The 26,637-nt window shown below is 41.7% G+C and overlaps 1 protein-coding gene across 1 annotated transcript in view; it reads right to left on the bottom strand.

Annotated features, from left to right (window-relative positions):
- LOC101742328 (fatty acid synthase) overlaps positions 1-23,243 on the bottom strand; it is a 34,736-nt gene extending 11,493 nt beyond the window's left edge. The window contains exons 1-26 of the mRNA XM_038016584.2: positions 23,047-23,243; positions 22,382-22,574; positions 20,944-21,064; positions 19,577-19,780; positions 18,791-18,907; positions 18,506-18,684; positions 18,145-18,287; positions 16,368-16,571; positions 16,104-16,290; positions 15,855-16,017; positions 15,598-15,767; positions 15,175-15,326; positions 14,917-15,100; positions 12,250-12,398; positions 11,976-12,160; positions 11,779-11,898; positions 11,591-11,700; positions 11,149-11,339; positions 9,906-10,060; positions 8,050-8,304; positions 7,235-7,337; positions 3,621-3,767; positions 3,424-3,548; positions 2,064-2,226; positions 628-817; positions 401-513 (exon numbers count right to left, since the gene is read on the bottom strand). Coding sequence (XP_037872512.2) covers positions 401-513; positions 628-817; positions 2,064-2,226; positions 3,424-3,548; positions 3,621-3,767; positions 7,235-7,337; positions 8,050-8,304; positions 9,906-10,060; positions 11,149-11,339; positions 11,591-11,700; positions 11,779-11,898; positions 11,976-12,160; positions 12,250-12,398; positions 14,917-15,100; positions 15,175-15,326; positions 15,598-15,767; positions 15,855-16,017; positions 16,104-16,290; positions 16,368-16,571; positions 18,145-18,287; positions 18,506-18,684; positions 18,791-18,907; positions 19,577-19,780; positions 20,944-21,064; positions 22,382-22,574; positions 23,047-23,193 — 4,170 coding nt within the window. The 5' untranslated portion in view covers positions 23,194-23,243. The remainder of the gene's footprint in view (positions 1-400; positions 514-627; positions 818-2,063; positions 2,227-3,423; positions 3,549-3,620; positions 3,768-7,234; positions 7,338-8,049; positions 8,305-9,905; positions 10,061-11,148; positions 11,340-11,590; positions 11,701-11,778; positions 11,899-11,975; positions 12,161-12,249; positions 12,399-14,916; positions 15,101-15,174; positions 15,327-15,597; positions 15,768-15,854; positions 16,018-16,103; positions 16,291-16,367; positions 16,572-18,144; positions 18,288-18,505; positions 18,685-18,790; positions 18,908-19,576; positions 19,781-20,943; positions 21,065-22,381; positions 22,575-23,046) is intronic.
- Positions 23,244-26,637: the final 3,394 nt, after the last annotated feature.

Raw genomic sequence — 26,637 nt, 5'->3', positions numbered from 1 at the left:
GCGACATCTCCCGGGTGGGCTGACGGGCCGCCGTACCTCGCAGACTGACGTCATTGGTCGACGACAATCGCCTCGGCGACCTGTTGCTCGGCGTGTTGACCGCGGGAGCCCCCTTACTCTAACCGGGTTCTGATCCCGGGCAGAGATTGGACGTCGGGTGTGAGAATCGTTAAGTGGGTAGAACCCTATACTCTATTACTTGCCCCCGCGATCTGCTTCCAACATCTGCGAACCGTCCAGTCCCGTATATTCGTAGGAAGACGGCCCTCTGGCCCGAAAAAAAGAAAGTTAGGCATGGCCCTCATTTCTCTATGTAGATGGTAGTATTCAAGTAACCTCTTATGTGTTAAAAAATAACTAAATATAAAAACGTAAGCGATCATAGGCATATTTAACTTACATTTCTTAGCTCTCCCTTAAGACAATTAATCACAATATTGCATCCTCTTCCATTGGTGGCGGATAAAACCATGTCTCCGAAACTGGGATTCCTAGAACTCGCAATGTTTTCTTCTGCAAGAAAGCATAAGCAAGCAATAATTAACATTCGTTATTAAATTTAATTTCATCATAACACACATTATGTAAATAGAACTTTAAAAAAGTATTTCATAAAATTTGTCATACCTTTTAGGTTTGGAAACAATCTCATTAGGAATCGTTTCTTCGCACTGTCACTTACAGTTGTAAATACTTGATAACCCATCGCTAATCCCATTGATATTAAAGCTTGACCCAAAGCGCCGGCACCTCCATGAATAAGGATGTTATCGGGTTTCATAGTTTCTACACCTATTCTCCCTCTGGTCAGACTTGTCTGGTAAAGCCAAAAACAAAAACAGCATTAAAACAGATGAAATAAACCTTTTAGGCGCAATATAATAGTAACTCAGAACTTATACTTGCGTCTAAGTCTTTTTAATTAGTATAAGTTTTTTTTTAATTGGGTTTTGCTGACGAAATTTTCGTTCTGGTAAACTTCATGTAACTCTATTTTTCATGATTATAACTGTGTACGTATAAATATCTATAAGGTGAGCTTGAATTTATTTTCATAAATTTCGTCTATCAATATCGATATTCGTCTATCAGTTATAATAGTATCAATATTGAGATTTTCCATATTCTCTACACATCTATACACGTTTTAACTTAGAAACCGTGTATTTTTTAATAATTTAATTTACTAGTGAATTAATTTATGGGTCTGACCGTTCGTTATCACAAAAACTAGAAAGTATTCGATATGTCGGAAATAATATATTATAATGACAATAATAAGCTCAATGTTGCAAGATTAAACTGTGAAGGTAGTTTTAATTACGACTTCGACTCGCGAAACCCAAGAAAATAATAAACAATAATCGAAGTGATATACACAACACTGCATGGTCATGAATACGTAACTTAATTTAAAGCAAGCAGCGGTTACCTTAACGCAAGCTACGCTAAGCTGTACATGCACCATGCGATAACGTAAAGATCTCTTAAACCAATATGTGTGAGGTGGCGGGCGATATTAATATTTGTGCCCCGATAATTGTACTGGTGGTAGGACCTCTTGTGAGTCCGCACTCCTACTGAGACCTTAGAACTTATATCTCAAGGTGGGTGGCGCATTTACATTGTAGATGTCTATGGGCTCCAGTAAGCACTTAACACCAGGTGGGCTGTGAGCCCGTCCACCCAACTAATCAATAAAAAAAAAAACTGCATATATGGGTTGATGGTCTCACGGCCCACCTTATTTTAAGGTGATACTGGAGCCCATTGACATCTACAACGTAAATGTCGCCACCTACCTTGAGATAGGAGTTATTCTAAGGTCTCAGTTTTTCACAGTACAACGGTTGCCCCACTCTTCAAACTGAAACGCATTACTGTTTCACGGCAGAAATAGTCAGGGTGGTGGTACCTACCAGTGCGGACTCATATGACGTCCTACCACCATTAACGACGCAATTATATCGAGTCATAGCTTGACTTTTAAAAGCTAACGCTTTTGAATGGAGTATACCACGAGAATAATTGCCACTATAATATTTAACACATTTTCAACTTACAACACACGAATTGAGACAGTAAAACGCCGTCATGTAGGCCATTGGTACAGTAGCGGCTTCTTCAAACTCCCAATGATCAGGAATCGGCCACAGAAGATCTGGACGTGCGCTCACCGTGCGCTTACATGAGCCATCAACCACAATACCCATGACGCGTTCGCCACTGAATTAGAAATACATTAACATTCTACTAGCAAACTAGAAATTAGACGTATACTTATGACCATGTATATCCAGTTTATTTCTGTAGTAAGCACATGACTTTCATATATCATTTACAGTTACAGAATAATTTATGATATACTCAGTCAGATCATATTCCCAATATTATTCTCCACTGCACTATATATTTCTAGAGCGAAAAAATATGTTGAAAGAGTATAACAGGTATTACGGCGCAGTGCCACCACTGCGCGGACCGCGACGAGGATGACACAGCGGAACACACGCTGGCGCGTTGCTCTGGATTTGACGAGCAGCGCGCCGCCCTCGTCGCGGTCATTGGAGAGGACCTCTCGCTGCCGCGCGTCGTGGCTACGATGCTCGGCAGCGACGAGTCCTGGCAGGCGATGCTCGACTTCTGCGAGTCCACCATCTCGCAGAAGGAGGCGGCGGAACGGGAGAGGGAGAGCTCTTCCCTTTCCGCACCGATCCGTCGCCGTCGAGCCGGGGGCCGGAGGCGGGAATACGCCCGTACGTCCCGGCCCCTGTAGGTGGCGGCCTCCCCCCGGTGAAGGTCAAGGGGCGACCTGAGGGGGTGAGGCCGCGCGGCGCGCTACCAGCACTCTAGCGCGCTGCCGTGGAGTGAATAGAGCGACCGGTCGACGGTGTATCGCGTCCCGACCCGGCAGGCTGGTTCTGGTCCAGCGGGGTATTCCGGGACACCAGCGGCACCGTCTGGGCGGCCCGACGGGCTGCCGTACCGAGACGGCCGACGTTTCAGAGCCTTCGATTCGCCTCGAAGGCTCCGTCGGCTGGGCGTCCTTGGGGTGAGCCGCGCCGTCTGGTTGTAGTGTTGACCGCGGTAGCCCCCCTACCTCATCCGGGTTCTGACCTCGGAGGGGATCGGACGTCGGGTGTAAGAGTGCAGGGGAGTCGTTTAGTGGGTGGGTCCTAAAATCCTTGGGCCCGCGGTCTGCTCACAACACCATGCAGATCGTTGAGTCTCACATACCCCGCGCGCCCCTTTTGCGCGGGGACCTCGTAGGAGGTTCGGCCCTCTACCCGAAAAAAAAAAAAAAAAAGTATAACAGTTATTTATTGTACCTGGTTTTAGGACTATCTATAAACGTGATATTAATAATAAACAGTATACAATCATAAATTCATAGGCGGCTTATGCTTGACAGAAATAATTTACCTTTTTGTAACGCCGCTAAAGTCGAAACCAAAATGATTGTAGTCTGAATCAGTTCCTATTGCAGCTTTATTCATCATACCTATGGCCTTTTCTACATCTAGTCTCGATATGCTAGCATAATGTACCTGTGAGAACAGCATAATATTTTTATAGTCAATGTTGGTATGAATAAAGAAGAATTAGAACTGAAAATGTACCTTGACTTCAATTTCAGAACTGAAATGTTGCGAATCTTGCATCCAGTACAGTGAGTGAATGTCTCCAATCTTAGAAGTTTCCAGCTTAAAGTTGGAATTCAATTTTCGCGGCAAAGGCGTGCGGCCATTGCTTCCTAACAATGCACTCTGAGAAAATGCAACCGTTTAGTAATATATATTTAAATAGAAGATGAAGATCAATTAAGCCGGGTATCCACTAGAGGCAAACTCGGGTCTAGCGGCTGCCTCGCTCCGCGGCCGCACAAGTGGAGACGCTGCCTCAACTTGCGGCACGCCGCGTATGGCTACTTTGTTACCGCGAACCGAGCCATATTTTGTGGGTTTTTTTTGCCGTGCTCAATGGAGCCTCAATCCGAGCCGTGTATTTGATGGAAACGAGCGTGTCCCTTATAATCGTAATTGCCAACGACACTGCTATTAAATTGATAAAATTATATGAGCCGTCAACCTGTTCTCTGGGATACGTTAAATAAAAAATGTGAAACAAGATGCGTGGAACGATATTAGTTTGAAATTGGGGATTGCAGTGGACACTATCGAAAAGAAGATTACCATTCTGTCAGATCTGACAAGGTCATATCGACGAGAAAAATTACGACACAAAAACAGCCTTACCACAGGATCTGGTAATTTTTTCGTGCATTCTGTAACTACAATTTTTAGGCTTAATAGCCTAAAATTTTTAGGCTATTAAGCCTAAAAATTGTAGTTGTAGTAAGTAATTGTAGTTAAAGTAATTGCTAATGCAACTACTTTATTAGCAACTAAAACAACGCTGCTGACATATGGCGCATATCTTTTAGAAACTGAGGCCAGGAATGAATGACGAATAATAAAAAAAAAACAATACGCGGCATATAAGTTGAACCAAAATGGTGGCTATCTGCGCAGATATAATTAGGAACTAAAGTGTTAATAGGGATTTTAGTGGACGACTATTCAATATAATAATATATTTTAGGTCAACTTACGTGCCGCGTATTTTACGTGTGTTTATTGAAGACAATGCAAATCTATGCTGGAATCATCTGAAAACCCAAATAAATGCAACTCTAGACATAATTAGGGCGACCGGAAGGGACAATGATACGTCGGGTAAGACTAAGTCGTGGATAGCTGTCGATACGTGGAAACTGATCCGTAACTGTAAGGAGCAAAGAATGAAGGGTCTGCAATGTCCTGAGGTCAGGAAGAAATACTTTGAACTGTGGAAAGAAGTCAAGAAGAATCGTCGTAAGGACAAAAACAATTTTCTCTCAAACATTTGCGTAGAGATAGAAAATGATTTCTTGAAATTCCAGACATCATACTTATCCAAGAAGGTCCGCCTCATATCTAGGCAGTTCAAACCGAAAACATGGGTGATCAATGACGAGGATGGCAATTCAATTCACGACTTGGACGTAATAGCTGAGAGGTGGCGTGGATACTGTGAAAGGCTTTATGACCAGCAACCGGATGCCTCACTGGAATCGTGTCCAAACTGGAACAACCTAGAGCCGGAGCCCCCAATACTGCGTTCTGAAATAACAGCAGCCATAGCAGCATTGAAATGCAAGAAAGCCCCAGGACCCGACCAAATAACGGCTTAGGTGTTGAAAGCCCTGGGTGATAGGGGCATCGACTATCTTCATCACAACTGCAACCGAATTGGCTGACTGGCAGATGGCCAAAGGACTGGACTGAATCAGTTATTCTACCCCTGCACAAAAAGGGTTCTACTAAGATTTGCAATAACTACAGGACACTGGCTCTGGTCTCTCACAGCAGCAAAATCATTCTACATATAATTAATAAATAACTGCTTAAGATACTTCCTCTACTGTCAGATTCCCCAAAAGCAGGCTGGTTTTGTCAAAGGTAGAGGCACTCGAGAGCAAATTCTCAATATTAGACAAATCATTGAGAAATCTTACGAATTTAACACCTCACTTGTAATATTTTTCATCGATTACAGCAAGGCTTTTGATTGTGTTAACTGACGAAGCCTATGGAGGGTACTTTGCGAACTGGGGGTTCCGGAACATTTGATTGTCTTGCTCCAGTCTTTCTTCATACTCCGACAACCAAGGCATGGTCAGGATTGACGCCACGCTTTCCAAGCCTTTCTCATTTAAAAATGGTTTAAGACAAGGCTGTGCCTTATCTCCTATTTTATTTAACATCTTTGGGGAGTATATAATGCGGCGAGTATGCGAGGACTGGAATGGTGGTGTTTCCATTGATGGAACGAAGCTCACAAACCTGCGTTATGCTGACGACACAACACTTTTCGCGTCCGACGAAGAGGAAATGTGCACCCTGCTGGGCAAATTGGAACGAACCAGCAGAGAAATGGGCTTCTCATAAACAGAGCAAAGACCAAAGTTATGGTGGTCGATCGTAGCCATTCTCTCACTATGACCAATAAGCTAAACCTGGAAGTCGTAGAGGATTTCATTTTTCCGGGCTCCGTCATAGCTAGTAATGGATCCTCCGAAAAGGACATCAGAAGGAGAATTGGTATGGCAAAGAGAGCTATGTCCCAAATGGACCGTGTTTGGGCGGACAGAAACATCTCCAAGAATACCAAAAATCAGCTCATCACCTCCCTCGTCTTTTCCATTTTTCTCTACGGCGCAGACACTTCGACCCTCAAGAAAGCCGACCGCCAACGTATCGACGCGTTTGAAATGTGTTGCTGGAGGAAAATGCTCTGGACTCGTCGGACAGAACACAGAATCAACAAATCCATTCTTACAGAGCTCAAGATTCCAATGCGCCTGAGCACTACATGCGCGCGGAGGAGTTTCGAGTTCTTTGGACATATCGCCAGAAAGAGAGGTGACAATCTGGAAAAGCTGCTGGTAACAGGCAAGGTATGCGGAAGAAGGCCCAGAGGCAGAAATCCAATGGCGCTGGTCGGACCAAACACGCTCCACTCTTAATACCTCAGTCCACGTTTCTATCCACACAGCCGAGGACAGGCAGGAATGGCGCAAGATAAAGCAGGAGAAAGTTATTAGAATAGGCCACGACCCTCAGCACTGAGGATTATCGACGCAAGGAAGAGGATTCATCTATTTTAATTAGATGACGAGACGACATATTATATATTTCAAAATGGTTTGCCTACGACCATTTCTATTTTTTATCAGACATCAGATATGATGGCACCAGTCGCGCATCTGCTGCCATCGCGTTTTGGCTTTAAACTGCCGAATCGAGTTGCGGCGACTCGCCTCGGGCTGATCTACAACGTGCCTCGAGCCTTTGCCTCAAAGCAAACAGCCTCAGTTCAGGATGTTTACTTGAAGTCGAGGCTGCTCGACCCGAGTTTTTCTTTAGTGGATACCCGGCTTTAGAATTATGATTAATTTAGTTTTTCCTTTCTTCACTGACATAAAAACGCTTTTCATGTCAAACCACAACCACGTCATTGTTCACGTTATCCCCCCGTTGGGGGTCTGTATCTTTGTGAAATATATTTGATAATGAAGGTCTTAGTGCGCTTGTTTTAACTCTTAATGTTTTTTTCGGTCTCGTAACACATAATATAATTCCGTTGGCCGTTGGAAGCGTAACGTTTATTTATTTACCAATCAATTACTTACATTTAATTCGGTCTTAACGCCTGATGAGCTTAGTGTAACGGTTTTTTCTGTCAGATGTGGCAAATGATGGAATGTAACTCCCTGTAAAGTCACACCTCCACATCTGCAAATACGTAACACTTTAAAATTAATATCACTTAAAAAGCAATGGTTGTATCTAAGGGGATATCTCAAGACTTAACACATTCTTCGAGAAAGTGGTATAGCACGATAACTCTCTTATTATATTCGTCGTAAATTACATCCTCGCCCTTGACGACCCCGCGACGAGGCAATGTACAGCTGCCGTTGCCCTAGACATGTAATTTTCGATCCTCCTCATCTGATTTTTACTGGTGGTAGGACCTCTTGTGAGTCCGCACGGGTAGATACCACCCACCCTACCTATTTCTGCCGTGAAGCAGTAATGCGTTTCGGTTTGAAGGGCGGGGCAGCCGTTTTACTGTTAAAAGCGAGACCTTAGAACTCAAGTCTCAAAGTGGGTGGCGGCATTTACGTAGATGTCCATAGGCTCCAGAAACCACTTAACACCAGGTGGGTCGCGAGCTGTCCACCAATGTAATCCAAAAAAATTTTTATCATTAAATTATTTAAAAAAATGTTCGTTTTTTAGGAGTAGAGGCCGCTGCATACTTTGACTCCAAAAATCCTAACATTCTCATACACTCGACTTCGCCAATCGAATACGCGACGTAAGAGGTGAAATCTATGAACCATATACTTTATTAATGTATTATATAATCTAATGAGATCAAGATCATCTTAGTCATAAGACATCTAGTAAGGTTGCTTGTTAATGTAAGTATAGAACTTACGTTGTAGTCTCATATTGTTTGAAAACACGGGCCTGCACTACATTCTTGCCATCAACGTTCGTGATATGCTTCTCATGTTCAGAAACATTTATACTCAGATTTCTAATTTCTGTGGGCTGAGATACTCCGACGTGTCGTTGCCTCAATACATTAACTTGTAGCAGACCATCAATAAGTGTTACCCAATTGTTGTTCCAGAGCATTGAAAATGAATCTAAAGCCGAGTTTCCTTGATGTATAGTCTGGAAGTCTTCGCTGTAATGATAAATAGAACTAATAACATTACTTTAGGGTAGCAGTATCTAGGAGAAATACTTTTTTATTGTTTTTGAAGGCTAAGAGCATATGGTCCTCATAACGGTGTGTGGTTATTATTACTCACGGATGCCAGTAACATCAGGGGCATGCCACTGCCTACCTCTTAAGAAGAGGAACATGTCCTAAAAGTCAGAACTAGTGAGCCAAGGTCATTTCAGAGCACTGTGAATGAATATAGGGTATCCAGTTTTTCTGCTCGGAGCGATGCTAAAATCACTTTTTAGTAATGATTTCATAATACGAAGACGTATCTATGAAACTATTCAATTACACAAACAGAATATAATCTTAGAAAGAAAAGCTTAGTCAGTACCTATACAAAGTATGGCATATATTTTTTTTTTTTTTTTGTCAGGAGGAAATCGCCGGACTTCCGCCCTCCACTGGGGATGGAGGGCGGGGCATGTCAGAGTCGAACTGACTAAAACCTCCTGTCGCTCAACAACCAACGTCCAAACCTCGCATGAGACAGAACTCATGAAGAGGCAGAGGGGGGAAAGTGAAGCGTTTAGTGCGGAGCACATCTCTCCCATCACCCTCCCCCTCGGGACGCCGGACCGGCGGTCGTCGGCGCCACGACCACCAGCCCTCTCGGTCGGCAGGCTATCCGAAGCCCGCCTAGATGGCGCCGGTTAGAGTGAGCTATCCTACGGAATACCCCGCTGGACCAGAACCAGCGTGAGTCGAGGATAGCCGGCCTTCCATCACCCGGATGCTCTTGCGTAAAACGCGTGCAGAGCAGTTTGCACGTCGTCTTCTTAGGCCCCCCTCGCCGTTCCCCAGACCGACATGTGAGGGGGACCCGAAACACTTAGAGGGCCAGGGCTTAGGCAAGATCCGCCTCCCTGGCCCCCGCTCGACGGCGGCGGGATTGTGCGTCTCTCACGCGCCCCGCCGCCTCCTTCTGCGAGATGGTGCACTCGCAGAAGTCGAGCATCGCCTTCCACGACTCGTCGTCGCCGAGCATCGATGGCATATACATAAGTGAATTGATGGGAATGATCCCGTCAGTTTCATCTTATCTCAAGATAATTTTTGGTACGCACTATCCGACTCTAGAATCAGCGTCGCTCTGGTACGGTATGGTAAATTGTGAGGCTATAAAATTTCCGGCGAAAAGTTTTGCTAAGATGTCTCGGCAATAACTAGCGTTGTAATCGTGTATTTAGGTGCCAAAAATAAGCGACGGTGACTAGACACGATCAGGATCGGAATCTGCTCATCTGCCGTCGTACTGATCTACATGGTTAGCGTACAATTCTGAAGTTCTTTAAAAACGAGAAACAAACATTAGTATAATCTATTTTCAAATAATACAATTAAATAAATTCTCAGAATACAAGAAGATACCTTCTAAGATGATTGTAACAGATTGTTCGTTTTACCGCAGTGACAGCTTTGAATTGCATTCACAGCTACTTCTAGCATTAGCATTGAAAAATATTTATTTAGTAGAAGAAACAAAACGAAGTCGAAATATAATGATCATGGTACCTCTAATTTACAATAAAATTCTGAAATTTAAAAAAAATACTTACCCGTAGGAATAATCGCGTACTTTTAAAAGTTCATAAATATCATTGCTCTTTATTTCCACACCATTACATTTTAATGAAGTTTCAGTAGTAAAGTTATATACTTTTTCAACGTTTGTGATATAACCCGTTGCCACTTTGATAAATTCATCCAAAACCTAAAAACATAATGGACTATATTTCTTCGACGTAACCTTCGCATGCTATGTAATTCATTGCCAGGTGATGGGGGTGAAAAGCTAAGGGGATGAAACTTATGGCAACTCTGTTTTATATACTGGTCATGAAAAAAATCTTCGATCGCTAAGATTGGTAAAGCAAATTGATACGAAACATCAATACAAAATTTGAGGGCATATTGAGAGAGCAACGCATTCTCTAAATACAATGACCAGAAAGAAATCTGAATAACAGACAAAGCTATTAAAAGCTTCGAACTCGAAATTAAATTTTAAACTTGAAGGAATTCCCTATTTTAACGGTGACAACTTATCAAGATTTTTTAAAAAATGTTTCATATGTGGTTGATGATGTGTGGAACATCGTTCGTCCTGATACAGAAACGATTAATTAAAATTAAATAGAAAAGTGTGCTAAGCATCTCTAATCTTAGAGGTAAGTTGTTCAGAACATTTGCTGTCACTATACATATAGATCTCACTACCAACAGACACTGTGGACGAGTATTTGCATCAGTATGTCTGGAGCAGCAGTATCGGAAGGGAACAGGAGGTAACAAAATAAACCTGTTTCTCTTCTGTTTAGTATTAAAAGCTTTGTTTACAATAAATTTATTTTCTATTTATTAGTTGAATTTTCTATAAAAGCGTGCTTTTTAGTTTTTTTTAAACTATTATTTATTTTTAATTTTTTAGTTTAAGTAGCATTATATATCGTAAATTATTCATTAATGTATTTACATTCAAGCAAATTAATGTTTCTAATTTGCTAAGTGAAAAAACGGAGGCGCTCAAATGAATTTGTTGCTTTGACTACCGAAAGTAAATAACTGGTTTAACTGTTTAAAATATTGAATTGTCATCGGTTTTTGATAAATATGCCAAATTTCGAGTTAATCTGACGTTTTGTAGGGGATCTTAATCATGTTCAAAGATTCCGTTACATACTACATACGTCTAAACCTAATCAAAAATGAATAATTTTACAGGGGATGTTATAAATAAACATTATTAGTCTAGATTAGGTAACAATCGTTACAATACAATAAATTATATTAAAACGCTACCTCAAATCTTCCCGTGCCCCTATGCAGGGCTACAGTCAATCTTAGTTGACTCTGATCATGAAGTGTCGGTTCAGAGAAAAGTTTTATCTCACGGAACATTACTGAAATTTGTTTTCGTTGGGCTTGAATTGACATAGCCAGGGTGTCCCATACTGCTACTAATACAGCCGCAAATGGAAACAAAGTTTTACCTGAAGAAACAAAATTAACATAAAACATCAAATTAACCCATTCTTAGGGACATAACTATAAGTACCTATAGTTATTGTAATCAGTCATATTATTTATGACCCATATTTCTTGTCATAGATACAGCTTAGAGTGAAAATAAAAAATATTTAGTCGTCTCGCAGAATAGTTAATTTGCTTTAAATGCAAAAGATATTAATAACATTTCAATAAATAAATAAATAAATGAACTATGAATAAATAATTTAATTACCTCTTATTTCATTTCCACTGAAATACTTATTTTCATCATCATGAATGGTAATAATAAATTTACAGGAAGCAGCAGTTTTTCTATGGGCCGACATATAGAGCGGTAATGGCCTATACAATAAAATTTTAGGTAGTTAAGTAATCATTACACACAGATTAGATTGTCTTCAAAGTCAATATTGTAGTTACCATTTTTCAGCATGGACCCATTCCACTAAATGGGACAGCATTGGTGTTCCAGTCGCCACTGGGAAATCTACTTTCGGATATAATTCCTGTAGTCTTGGATTATATCCTTCCATATACAAGCTGAAACAAAATTTTATCCTTTCAACGAGTAGTGGCATGCGTTTTATTTTATTATAAGACATGCTGAAGCTACTTACTTTCCAACAGCCTCAAGTAGTAATGCTACATTGTCTGGATGCGCTTTTCGTGTTAGAGCTATATTACGACAATCTGAATGCAATGAGCGTTTAAGTATTGCTTGAAGTAAGCCATGAGGTGCAATTTCAATGACCACAGCATTCGATGGTATTAAATTGGCAGTTTCTTCAAACAAAACAGGGCCCTATATAAATTGATGAAGCAAGATTAATTAATATAGCTGGACAATTTCGCCTCGAAAGTTTTATATTAAGGTTTTTTTGAAGTATTTACCAATAAATTATTAGTGTGGTATTCAGCGGATGAATACTTAGCAACAGGCTCATTCCATTTGTGCTGAGGAATCGATGTAGAAAGCCAACGATCACTTCGTAATTTTGGAGTTTTAATTACTCCCTTTAAATATTCCAATAGAGTAGGTCCTGAAACATTCAACACTAATGGAGCAAAATATATTGTACTTAGTAATTTAGTGATTTTAAAATTGTAATTTTTCATTTAAACTATTTAAAAGAAAAAATACATAAGGTTTATTTCTTCATCATATATCATTCTAATCGTCGACGTCCATTAGCGATGTTAACCAATCACCATCATGCTAGCTCGGAGCTGTGCGATTGCGCTAAACAAATTGTAAACAAAAATTAAACTAAGTTAAATTCACCCCACTCGGAGACTCGCCCAGAGAGCTCTCCGCTCACAACATGTTTTGATCATCTCTCCTACACCACGCTCCGACAAAAGGCTCTGATGGCCGATATATCGCACATCTGCGCTGTCATGCGCATAGCAATGCGTGCCATCAATAGATAGCAGACAGAGCACCGACCCTTGGGAAACGTCAGCGATAATGGCCATGGTATCCGAGCAGAAACTGTCTAAAACGACCGGGATGCTCCGTCCATTCAAAAAGCTAGCGATCCACTTGCAGAGACCCTCCAGGATTCCGTAAGATAGTAACTTCGGCAGAAGTGCCCTATGCCAGACCCTGTCGAAGGCCTTCGCGATATCAAGGCTTACAACTAGGAGTCTCGCCCTTGCTCTCCAAGATTCCAGTCCACCTGTGAGTAAGCTATACAAGAATACCGCCGGCTGAGAGACCATGACGGAATCCGTACTGTCGGTCACTGATTAGTTGGCGGTCCTCAACAAACTTCAGGAATTGCGTATTTATTATTCGCTCCATCGCCTTGGAAAGACCTATAGCTCTATGGGTCCGGGCAGTCAACCTTTCTTCTTATTTATTTATTGCTTAGATAGGTGGACGAACTCAAGGCTCACCTGGCGTTAAGTGGTAACTGGAGGCCATAGGCATTTATAACGTAAATGCCGCTACCCATCTTGAGATGAGATTGAGTTCTAAGGGCTCGCCCCACCCTTTAAACTGAAACGCATTACTGCTTCACGACAGAATTAGGCAGGGTGGTGGTACATACTGTGCGGACTCAAAAGACTTCTTACCGCCAGTAATTACGCAATTTATAATTTTGCGGGTTTGATTTTTTACACGATGTTATTTATTCCTTTACCGTGGAAGCCAATCGTGAAGATATCATAAGTACGTATTTCATCAGAAAAATTGGGACCCGCCTGCTGGATTCGAACACCGGTGCGTCGCTAGATAAAAATGCACCGAATGTCTTATCCGTTAGGCCACGACGAATCTTCTTTGGAATCCCTGACAGAGGCCCGGCTACCACCTAGTTCGACCACTTGTTCTACTACCGAGAGAGAGAGCAAAAGTCCCAAGGTGGTGTTGGGTTTATTGTCCACAAGTCTCTCATAAATATCATAGTGTTTGTCACGAATGTGTCAAATAGAGTAGCGTGCCTTATTGAATATATCACTGCTTAGAACGATCTTATTATGTAGAAGATAAACCGATGTGAGATTCAGCATATTGATGCTTCGATGTTAGCCAGCATGGGAGATCGAGCGACTCCTTGGGGATGCTACGTATAACTACTACACGTATAGCAACGGCAGCTCGGGACTCCACGGCGCGCTTTTTATCCTTTTGTACGAAGGTGTATCCGTCAATCAATGAGGCAAGGGCGAAGTCGACCTCCGAGTTAGAGTCGGAGGACGAGGAGGTGGGTACGACAGAGGCCACGGTGGACGACGCAGGAGTGGCGAGCGCGACAGAGGCCGCGGTATACTACGAGGAAGTTTTGCGCGCGGGGCACAAGAGACTCGGGAGCGGCGAGCGTGAGAGAATCCGTGAGAGGATTCGCGACGTGATCGGCCTTGAATGCTAGAAAATCCAAAATTAACTTCGGGTGTTGTAGGCGGAGTAATTCCGCAAATAGAGCATTGGTCGATTCCATGCTTGTTGAGTGCCCAAGGGGGCTGCCCCGGGACTAAAGTATGCTCATCTTGCGACAAGGCCCCAGCGCAGGAGTTCTTCGACGTTTGGATTGAATTACCAACTGATCACAAAGGGCCCACTGAGTTGCCAAAGGAGTTTCAGGAATTCAGGCGGTCCGACCGTTCACAGATGGCGATGCGACGCAAGTATCACAGGTAGTAACTTCCGAGAAAGCACTTGGACGCCAGATGTGCCACGACCAGAGGTCGAGCGATCGAGTGGTTGATGAGCACGTTTGCACGCGACGGACGCCTGGATCGACATGTCAGTCCGGGTACAGATAGACCGACGACCTAGTGAAAATCGCTGGGTCACGTTGGATCCAGATGGAAATGAACCGACCACACTGGAGATCGACTGCAGAGGCCTATATTCAACAGTGGAACTGTCCACTGTTGAATATAGGTTTCTACTGGGAAACGCTAAAATGATGATGAAGATAGGTACATTGTAGACATACTAGTCAAATGTAGACTTCGGCACCGGTCAGCACACTGGCAGGCTTAAACTCATCCAGCCAATAATTCCAGTCAATAAATGCACAAAAAAGAATAATAATTAAGTAAATTTACCTGCTTCTGCAATATATCTTGAATGATAGGCTATATTCGAGCATGGAACTTCCTTAGCGAATATTCCTTTAGCTGCCAACTCTGCGACGAATTTTTTCATATCTTCAGCGGGACCGGATATTGTGCTTGATTCTGAGCTGTTATGGCAAGCTACTTCAATAGAAGTTGGACACATCGCTGATACCTAATACATAGTTACATTTTTATCGTCAAATGAACAGTGTGAAATTTTGTTTACCAAAAAATGATAAATATTACCGTTTGATGTCCTATCCCAACGGCAGCCATGGAACCTCGTATGAATGGAGTCTGTACCGAAACAAGACCACGACTGTACGCCGATAGTATCATCTCTTCTGCAGTTAAACACCCATCTGCGTAAGCGCACCCCAACTCTCCTACACTGTGACCTGATTTCCATTTGAAATTATCACAAATACGGCAGTAAACAATTAGCTCCCTATCGTAATCGTAAACGTATTGCACGTATGAAATATTTGGATCCGGCCAGCGCTTAAAAATATTACATGATAACACCTGAAAAATTTTAAGGTGCTGTGTTGTCTTGTATTAAGAAAAATGATTAAATAAAAAATATGAAAATTAAAAGCTTAAATTATGAACTAAATTAGTTCCATTGCCGAATAGATTTAAATATGAAATATTCAACTTTGCTCGTACCGATTATTTTATCTGGTTTTATTTCTAGTGCCCTTAAAATATCAGTAAGTCCAATCTGAACGGCAGCTATGCCAACGAACGAATGTAAAATGTTGTCGAAAATTGCTTTATCGGGTGATGTTAGTATGTGCACAATGTCCACCCCTTTAGGTTCCAATACTTTTCGGCACCTGAAACATATTTACAATATTTTTAGTAGCCGAAATTAAAATGTGATAAACTGATACAGCCGTGTTTTATTATTCGTATTACTTTACCTTTCAATAGAAGCCACAAATATAGGAATCCGCATTAGTTGTGATCCCATCGTAGGCCATTGCGATCCCATCCCGCTGTACACAAACCACAATGGACGTTTTCTATCGTCAAAGTATTCTGCTCTTTCTTTTAGACAAATAGTTTTCTGCGCATCGTTTGTATCTGTAAATTACATACATTATCCGTAAGTAGTTGGATTAAAGTTATATATATTTTCGCTTGTAGCAATTAGTAATCAGGATAGTCACCTAAAATCGCAAACCCTCGTCCCATATGACCGGAAACGTTTGTTTGGTGAATATTATGTAATAAGGCTATTTCTTCAGGATCTATTTGACGTGATTTTAAGTCACCCAAAAGGTTTTTAACAGCCGAATCTTGCCTTCCCGAAATGGTCACCAAATATGGTATACTAGCCTGGTAGCGGCTGAGATCCTGTGGAAAAAAATTAAGGGAATCAACTCGGCTTGTTACTTACTCTCTCCGTGTTTAACTACATAAAATACATTTACCTTTGGTTTGTAGTGTCCTTTTAAAAGTACATGAGAATTGACACCAGTCACTGAGATGCCATTGACGGCTGTGTAGTTGCGACTGAACGGAATATTTTCACTCAATACGCGTATTCTTCCGTTGCGGATTCCACTGATATCAGCTCTAGGTGTTGTATAGTGCAAGTTACCTGCTAGTACACCTGTTTCGTATCCTAGTAATACCTAGGATTAAGCAAAATGTTATTTTTTTCATTACATGTAAATCGTTAATGGTATACTGTCAGATGGGCATCCTCGTGGTGAACCGTTAAATACGGATGGGTATGAAGCCGAACCAATAAACATTAGAACATTATACAGTCACCCACCCGAAAAGCCTGGACTGAAGTCCCAGTTGTGTTGCATAATGGTGGTTCCAGTATTTAAATCGCAACTCATGATTTCTTTGTGGGTGTGGAATGATAGTATATAATAGTTAGTGCTAGCTTACAATAATAATAATAATAATAATCGGTACGCTGCTGGATAGCAAAAAGTTTCGATCAACACCTTAACAAACTTTCGTTATCCAGCGGGGTTAGGAGCCTGATACAGAAGGCAATTATCCTCGATACTGCGCGTATTATGAGGAGGTTTCTCACTCTGAAGTCCTAACCACCGGTGGCTTGTGTCGTAGACATCGCCATCAGCTGCAATCTATCTTTATAATATTAATTATAGTGTTTTTTTTACAAATTGTATTTTTAATATATATATTTTTTTAAGTAGTGTATACCGGTTTGATAGCGGTTACCGATCACAATATGGTAGTTTAATACTATACACATACACAACAAGTTACTTTAAAAGATTGTTTTTACGACAGCCCAAAGAATGTAGATCATAGAGCTGTTAGATTATCTTGTTCTTCTATACCTATATATGTTGGAGTATTTCTACTTTCGGGTAGCGACATGGTAAGCGGGCGGTCTTCGTAAGTCAATAAAACCAGAAATGTTAACTCAGAGCGTATATTACGCAAGAGCGTTCAGTCTGATACGGCGACTCGCTCGCTTCTGAGCTCGACAGACAACAACGTATATATATATATATATATATATATGTCGGCGCGTGTTTTAAATGAATGTATGTAAATGAATGTGTATATAAATGAATTGCTGTTCGTTAGTCTCGCTAAAACTCAAGAACGGCTGGACCGATTTGGCTAATTCTGGTCTTGAATTATTTGTGGAAGTCCAGAGAAAGTTTAAAAGGTAGATAAATATGAAAATGCTCAGAATGAAATAAAAATTTTGTTTTTCCTTTGATGTCCCCCCGTCGGACTGATTCCTTTTGTTTGTTTTATGTTTATTTTATACAAAAGTTTAGGTCTCTTATTTATCGATTGAGGCACTACGAAGTCTGCCGGGTTAGCTAGTACTTAATAAAAGGCATCAGTCGTGTTGTCCTAAAGTAGAAGACCACAAATGTACTTAAAACGAACCATCTATATATATAAATGAATTGCTGTTCGTTAGTCTAGCTAAAACTCGAGAACGACTGGACCGATTTGGCTAATTTCGGTCTTGAATTATTTGTGGAAGTCCAGAGAAGGCTCAAAAGGTAGATAAATATGAAAATGCTCGGAATTAACTAAAAATAACAATTTTGTTTTTCCTTTGATGTGTCTCCCGTCGGACGGATTCATTTTGTTAGTTTTAAGTTTATTTTGTACAAAAGTGTAGGTCTTTTACATATCGATTGAGGCACTACGAAGTCTGCCGGGTCAGCTAGTTTATAATAAAATTTTAATAACCTTTGTAATGGAGGAGATTCCAGTAGCAGCTTCACTGTAACCTATGTTTGACATCACACTGCCGACCAGTAGAGGATCTTTTCTATTATTACAAAATACCTTATCGATAGTCTCTAGTTCTGATCGATCCGCTTCAGATACAGCTGAAATAATGTTGCAAAGGTATGGTGTTATCCATCTTTTACATCCTAACATTTGATTATTAATTAAATAATAAGTTGTTAAGGTTTATTCTTTAATGATATTTTTACATAAGTACAGCTTAGTTCAGTAATTCATTCACTGATTTACTCGTAGGAAACTCCAGCTTGAATCTTTATATTGTGCTATAACTAGGATACAGTAATAAATATTTATTCACCTGACCCAAAAGCTTCTACGTATTCAACAGCATCAGGTGACACTCCAGCATTTTCATACAACTTCTTTAGGAAATTCGCTATGACATCTGGATCACGACAAAATCCAAACTTTGGTCCAGTTACGGCATTTGGTAAAGCCGTAAATTCTGTTTTCACAAAAACAATTTCTGCGTAAACTCTGAAAGTTAACGCAGCTTACGTAGTAGAATTTTTTTATTTGTTCTCTTATAATTTCCAAAATATTGTTTCATTTTGGAAGTCATAAAATTTTGAGCTTTTTTTACCTGAGCGCATTTTCGGCCTTCTGAAGAAATAAAACGTTTATAGCTTCCGATTTGGCACAACCATCTGCGTTTTGATCGAAGGATTTCGTTTTCGCATCCATGCAAATAGTCAAGAGCCTAGAATTAATAAGTTCAGTAGTAGCTTTACCTAAATAATAATAATTTTTATAAGTTCAGTTTATTAATATTTCAAAATTGTACTTTGCTCAATCCGAATCCAGCCCCCTCGTGGTAACCTGGGGCTCTGGAAACCAGCACGAGGGGCCTGTCAAACACACGCCGCGATCGCGCGGTGCCGTGATTTATTTTCTTAATATATTATAATTATTGGCTTTTCACTCACCACAAACCGATGACCTCGTCGTATTGTGCATTAGGATAGGAGGTTTCAGAGTTTTTTTATGGCCCTTTTAGGCCGACGAGCATACCTGATGGTCAGTGGTTACCGTCACCCATGGACTTCAGCAATGCCAGGGGCAGAACCAAGCCACTGCCTACCGCTTAATACTCTCCACAAGCCTCTTTTGAAGAAGGACATGTCATAGGGAAACACCCTGGAGAGGAGCTCATTCCATAGCCGGAGGATGAGGATGTGGTAGGGAAAGTTGGGGATGATGAGATACTGTGGCTGTGCGGCCAACCCGTGTGTCTATCTTGCCAACCGAGAGGTGACAAATGTCGTGTCCAGTGTTGCCGTGGTAAAAAACTCAAAAACCCCCAGATTGATTTCGAGCATTCTTTGCAATTTTAAATCATAACCGACAATATTTAAAAGGTCGTGTTTACCTTCCGTGATGAATCAAGGAATGTGGATGAAGGCATATGTTAGTTCCTCCGACGATAGCCGCTTCGCATTCCCCTCGAGTCATGGCGAGGTAGGCTTGTTCAATAGCTGCAGTAGAGCTACAACAGGCTTCGTCTATTGCCATCGACGGTCCTTTGACATTTAACCAGTATGAAATACGATTTGCAAACATAGTTTTGCTGCACCTAGAATGTTAACAATAATTGCAGATACTTAGTTCAGTAAAAAGTATATGTCCATCTTGATTGAGCTGAAAGTCGTCGTATCCTAAAGGATAAGACGTCCGGTGCATCCGGGTTGAGCGATGCATCGGTGTTCGAATCCCAGGCGGGTACCAATTTTTCTAATGAAACTTAACAAATGTTAACGATTGACTTCCATGGTGAAGGAATAACATCGTGTAATAAAAATCAAACCCGCAAAATTATAATTTGCGTAATTACTAGTGATAGAAGTCCTGTGAGTCCGCACGAGTAGGTACCACCACCCTTCTGCCTTGAAGTTACCGTAACTATGAGACCTTAGAACTTATATCTCAAGGTGGGTAGCGCATTTACGTCGTAGATGTCTATGAGCTCCAGTAACTACTTAACACCAGGTGGGCTCTCCATACATCTAACCAATAAAAATAAATAAATAAAAAGTTTTTTTATTAAAATTCGTGAGTCCTAGTTCTAATTAAATCCACTTTAACGATTGAATATCGATCAACTTCATCCGTGCGTTTCGTCCGTGTCGAAAACTGTAAATATTTCGAAATATCGCCAAGAATATAATGACCATAAAAACTCGCGATTCTAGTCATTGTTATAATATGTAGTAAGTAGCCTTTTTATTTTCCTTCATTTTTAATCCAACTTTCCCTATGGTTTCTATGTTGCATCACGTAATCCACGTTCTGAGTTAATCATGAATTGGAATTATCCTATCGTTATCCCAGGCAATTTACTCCAACCATATTGGAAGCAAGGAGCAATAAAATTGAGGAATCTGTGGACCTCTATCTGCCCACAGACATCCACTGCTCGACATGGAGCTACCACAAGCCTCGCTACAACCGGTATTCACTGCCTCCAGTGGATTCCTACGGCCTGGAGCAGATCGTCGAGAGGATCTACGTAGGCTATGTCTTTCGGTACGCCGTCGCCACTAGATAGCTTTTTGGTCTCAGCGGAAATATGTTCGACGAACAATGTATCCTGCCCACTGCCACTTCAATCTGGCAATCCTATAGGCCCCAGTAATCACTTAATACTGGCAGCCCTTCAATATTTATATGAAAAAAAAAAGTTTATCTTTTTCTTTTTGAATATATTATTAACATACATTTTAAAATCGTATAACTTACCCTGCAATGCCAAAACCTGTCCTAGAGTTAGCTACATAAAAGCTAGTCTTTTCAGTTTCAGAGAAACATGTCCCAATGTACACTCCTACTTTTTTTCCAGCAAGATGTTGTGGATTAACACCTGTAAACAGAATAACGCTTGATATCGGTAAATTAATTGTACCCAATATAGCTATAACAACAACTCGGAATAAAATAATAATAATAAAACATAAAATAAAAATGAATGTCATAACTCCTTTAACCTAAAGGCCGGTTTGGATCCAGAGTGTTCAACATGCACACGTGTCCAGTGTTGCATTATTGGACAGTCCAGATCCATCCGCTAGACGAACAGCCGCAGGTAGCTGCTGCGACTGACCCGCACGCGGCAAATCAGGGAAGCGATTCGATTACGAATGATCGCTGCGAAGATATCTATTCTAGCATCCGCAAACATAAAGAAAGTACGAGTAATCATAAATTTGTAAAGACAGACACTGGCTGACGAGATTTGCACCGCTTTCAGAGATATTATTCACTATTAGATTAAAAGACTTACTAGAAAAGCTGTTCTCACTTTACAATGCCTCCAGCAGTAAAAAATAATAAAATACAAATTTCTAATAAAAATTAACTCGATGTAACTCGGACGCCCGACCGACAGGTCGCCGAGGCGATAGTCGACGACTTAGAACCGTTAACCTAAGTCCACGACGCTGAATCCTAGTAGCACAAACCAGATGCCCACTGCATTAAAAGGCCCTTGATTTATTTGTAGAAATTAACAAAGGGAAGGATTCCATGGACCGGCTTTTTTTTTCTGTAGAACCCAGTTCTAATATTAATTTCAGAACTTCCAAAGCATCCATTTTTTTCTTAAAAATGTCGTGAGCGCAATTCAGGGTTTGTCAATTCACTTATTGTACTAACTTTTTTTGGATTTTTTAAAATTATATATAAATTATAAAAAAAAAACAATATGCTGAATTTGTTTATGAAAAAGTGGATGAAAGTCGGCCTAGTAGTTTTTTATTTATTGTTTAGATGGGTGGACGAGCTCACAGCCCACCTAGTGTTAAGTGGTTACTGGAGCCCATAGACATCTACAACGTAAATGCGCCACCCACCTTGAGATATAAGTTCTAAGGTCTCAGTATAAATAAACAACGGCTGCCCCACCCTTCAAGCCCAAACGCATTACTGCTTCACGGCAGAAATAGGCGGGGTGGGGGTACCTACCCGTGCGGACTCATAACATGTCCTACCACCAGTGAAAAAGTTAGTCGCACTAACTGACTAATTTATGTGTATTATCTATGCTCGCCGAGTCAGTCAAATATTCGATTGCACTTGAACAGAATTACATATCGATTATGCCTTTCGAGCTCTATGTTCTGTATACTTTGTATTTTCTTTGTCTATCTAAGTAATATCGTAACAAACTTGAACTATTTACCGGCATCATATATTGCTTGATATGTTTGCTCCAGCACTTTTCTTCCCATTGAATCCATGCTGTTTCCAAGACGAAAATGCACCTTGAAGAATTGAGCATCGAAACGGTCAAGATCAAGGAGCTTTCCAGTGCATTGTGACACTTCAGGGTGGGAATAACTCCAACGTTGACGCTCGGATGTTATAGGATCTTTCTAGAAGAGTAAAGTAATTAGATCGTATATATCATAAAATACTTAAAATTGAGAGTTTTATGTATATTTTTTGTATGTATAATATGTATATTATTATAGTTTTTTGTTAAAGACAATGCGACTAAGTGATCATCGTAACCCATAAACATATTGTGAATGTCGCTGCACATCTTGAGACACTACATTGTAGTTTGAAAATACATGACAGCGGTCCCATCCTTCAAACCATAAGGTATGTCTACTTCGCGGTAGACGTAGATAGTACTTACGTATTTTACAATATTTCGCCCTACCACCATAATGGCTTATAAAATTGTTTTGTTTTTAAATTATAACACAATTTTATTACATATTTCTTTAAAATAAATAGATATTATCTTAATGTGCGATTTGGATCCCTGCACAGTCGCATCATTCGATATAATTGGGCGTCATGTTACGATAGCACAGTTTAAAGTGTCAAGTTACGAACCTTATTATACAAAATATCTGCCAAATCCTTAACAGATTTACAGTCAGGGTACAGGCCAGACATTCCGGAAATTACAACCCTTTCGCCGATGACAGGTTGCTTCGGTACATCTTCTAGTACCTTGTTGTCTTGAGGTGTAGGGGCCATCTTAATAAATTATTTGGTAACTTTTCTTACGTTGCTATAACCAAATTGACAAACAAATTCAATAAACAACCGCTTTATATAGTAAACTAGTTCATTTTCTTAATTCTTTTTAAAATGTAAATATACAATTAATTCAATTTGATTCAAGTATTTAATTCGGTATTGTCTAACACTTACATTTTTTTGTCCATGCAGTGGTCAAAAGATCAGGTTCAAGGGATCAGTAATTTCAATTTAAGCTTACAATTTTATCTGCGACTGAAGTTAACATCGAAAAAGAGAAGTATCCAATTTAGGAGTAAGGATTACTTGTGATCCGGAGGCCTTTCCAGTTTCGTCAGGTTAGATGGGCGAGCAAAGGCTCAGCCAGGAGGGTTGGGATTTGCTAACTGTTGCCCGAGCGCCTCCGAAGCAGACTTCATATTTGAAGGATAGCTTCGTGAGTTAAATGCATTCACAAGTGGCGTGGAGAGGGCCACGGCACATTTTTGACGCTCACCCGCTCTGGGCTCGCTGTTCTTCCGTTTCATCAAGCTAGTGCTTGTTCCTGGAAGAACAAGTCGCCCAGAGCCTTCGTAAACTCCTCCTCTGGCGAAAAATCGCCTTTAAATGGGATGCGACTCTGCCTCTCGGCCTACTGACACCTAGTTGTCACCTAGTCTATCGCGCCCTCAACAAAATCGACAGAGCAGGATGCCACATCGTTGACACCATCAGGTGTCATTTAGATCACAGTGGTGGCACTCCATTGTCATGGAGGTACCGGCCGAAAGCAAATGTAAAAGAAAAACAAAAGCCGGTGAAAAAATGCATCGACCGGAAGGTTGGACGCCCCCAGTCACAGTTCACCCAGTCCGCGAATACTGAGCGCACCGCCTCGACGGTCTGTTCATTCTAGTCCGAGAGCTGGTACCAATTTTTGGGTAGGTATTTGAGGCAAGCTGAAAACTTGTCACATACCTCTCCTATTATATTCCAACACGGAATTGCAGACCTGGCTGGTCTCCTCAGGATACTGCTGAAGCCATAGACATCGTAACGTCACACATCACCTCGACATTAGATAGGTCATCGAAGCAAGTTGTGGCGGAGGACTTCTTTCACCGCTTCGAATTGCCCGACGATATTAGGGAGCTCCTTCGAGCTAAGAACGCCTCGATCCGTGCCTACGATAGGTATCCTACCGCGGAAAATCGTATTCGAATGCGTGCCCTACAACGCGACGTAAAGTCTCGCATCACCGAAGTCCGAGATGCCAGATGGTCTGATTTCTTAGAAGGACTCGCGCCCTCCCAAAGGTCTTCTTACTACCGCTTAGCTCGTGCTCTCAAATCGGATACGGTAGTAACTATGCCCCCCCTCGTAGGCCCCTCAGGCCGACTCGCAGCGTTCGATGATGACGAAAAAGCAGAGCTGCTGGCCGATACATTGCAAACCCAGTGCACGCCCAACACTCAATCTGTGGACCCTGTTCATGTAGAATTAGTAGACAGTGATGTAGAACGCAGAGCCTCCTTGCCTCCCTCGGATGCGTTACCACCCTTCACCCCGATGGAAGTTAAAGACTTGATCAAAGACCTACGTCCTCGCAAGGCTCCCGGTTCCGACGGTATATCTAACCGCGTTATTAAGCTTCTACCCGTCCAACTCATCGTGATGTTGGCATCTATTTTCAATGCCGCTATGGCGAACTGTATCTTTCCCGCGGTGTGGAAAGAAGCGGACGTTATCGGCATACATAAACCCGGTAAATCAAAAAATCATCCGACGAGCTACCGCCCGATTAGCCTCCTCATGTCTCTAGGCAAACTGTGTGAGCGTCTGCTCTACAAACGCCTCAGAGACTTCGTCTCATCCAAGGGCATTCTTATCGATGAACAATTCGGATTCCGTGCAAATCACTCATGCGTACAACAGGTGCACCGCCTCACGGAGCACATTTTCGTAAGACTTAACCGACCAAAACCGATCTACACGGGAGCTCTCTTCTTCGACGTCGCAAAAGCGTTCGACAAAGTCTGGCACAACGGTTTGATTTTCTAACTTTTCAACATGGGCGTACCGGACAGTCTCGTGCTCATCATACGGGACTTCTTGTCTAACCGCTCTTTTCGATATCGAGTAGAGGGAACCCGCTCCTCCCCGCGACCACTCACGGCTGGAGTCCCGCAAGGCTCCGTTCTTTCTCCGCTCCTATTTAGTTTATTTGTCAATGATATTCCCCGGTCGCCGCCGACCCAGCTAGCCTTATTCGCTGACGACACAACCGTTTACTACTCAAGTAGAAACAAGTCCCTAATCGCGAGTAAACTCCAGAGTGCAGCGTTAACCCTCGGACAGTGGTTCCGAAAATGGCGCATAGACATCAACCCAGCGAAAAGCACAGCAGTGTTATTTCAAAGGGGAAACTCACCGCTTATTTCCTCCCGCATTAGGAGGAGAAATATCACACCCCCGATCACCCTCTCCGGCCAACCTATACCCTGGGCCAGGAAGGTCAAGTGCCTGGGAGTCACCCTGGATGCATCCATGACATTCCGCCCGCATATAAAAACGGTCCGCGACCGTGCCGCATTTATTCTCGGCAGACTCTATCCCATGATCTGTAAGCGGAGTAAAATGTCCCTTCGGAACAAGGTGGCACTTTACAAAACTTGCATAAGGCCCGTCATGACTTACGCGAGTGTGGTGTTCGCTCACGCGGCCCGCACACACATAGACACCCTCCAATCCCTACAATCCCGCTTTTGCAGGTTAGCCATCGGGGCTCCGTGGTTCGTGAGGAACATCGACTTATACGATGACCCGGGCCTCGAATCGATCCGCAAACACATGAAGTCAATGTCGGAACGTTACTTCGATAAGGCTATGCGTCATGATAATCGCCTTATCGTTGCCACCGCTGATTACTCCCCGAATCCTGATCACGCAGGAGCAAGTCACCGTCGTCGCCCTAGACACGTCCTTACGGATCCATCAGATCCAATAACTCTTGCATTAGATACCTTCAGTTCTAACACTAGAAGCAGGCTGAGGAACCCCGGTAACCGTACTCGTCGAACTCGACAAAGAGGTCGACGTGCAACCTAACCCATGCATCAGCCCGCTGAGTTTCTCGCCGGATCTTCTCAGTGGGTCGCGATTCCGATCCGGTAGTAGATTCATTCGCGAAGCAATTGCTCTTGAGTTGTTAGGTCTCCTTCGGAGGCGCTCAGGCAGTTGTTAGCAAATCCCACCCCTCCTGGCCGAGCCTTTTATTTATATATGTTGCAGTGTAATACTTAATAAATACGAAAAAAAATAAGCCAGACAATTTAATCGGGGTTGTAACATTACCAGACGCGTGCAAATAATTTTTGCAAAAAATTATAAAAAATGTTTTTGAGGCAGCTTGAAATTGTAATGGAGTGCTATTTATAGCTAAAAAATAATATTCCCAAAAAG

Source organism: Bombyx mori, chromosome 16 (genome assembly GCF_030269925.1).
Source record: "Bombyx mori chromosome 16, ASM3026992v2".
Classification (NCBI taxonomy): Eukaryota; Metazoa; Arthropoda; class Insecta; order Lepidoptera; family Bombycidae; genus Bombyx; species Bombyx mori.
The sequence above is the reverse complement of the archived record's forward strand: the minus strand, read 5'-3'. Positions and strand labels throughout refer to the sequence as shown.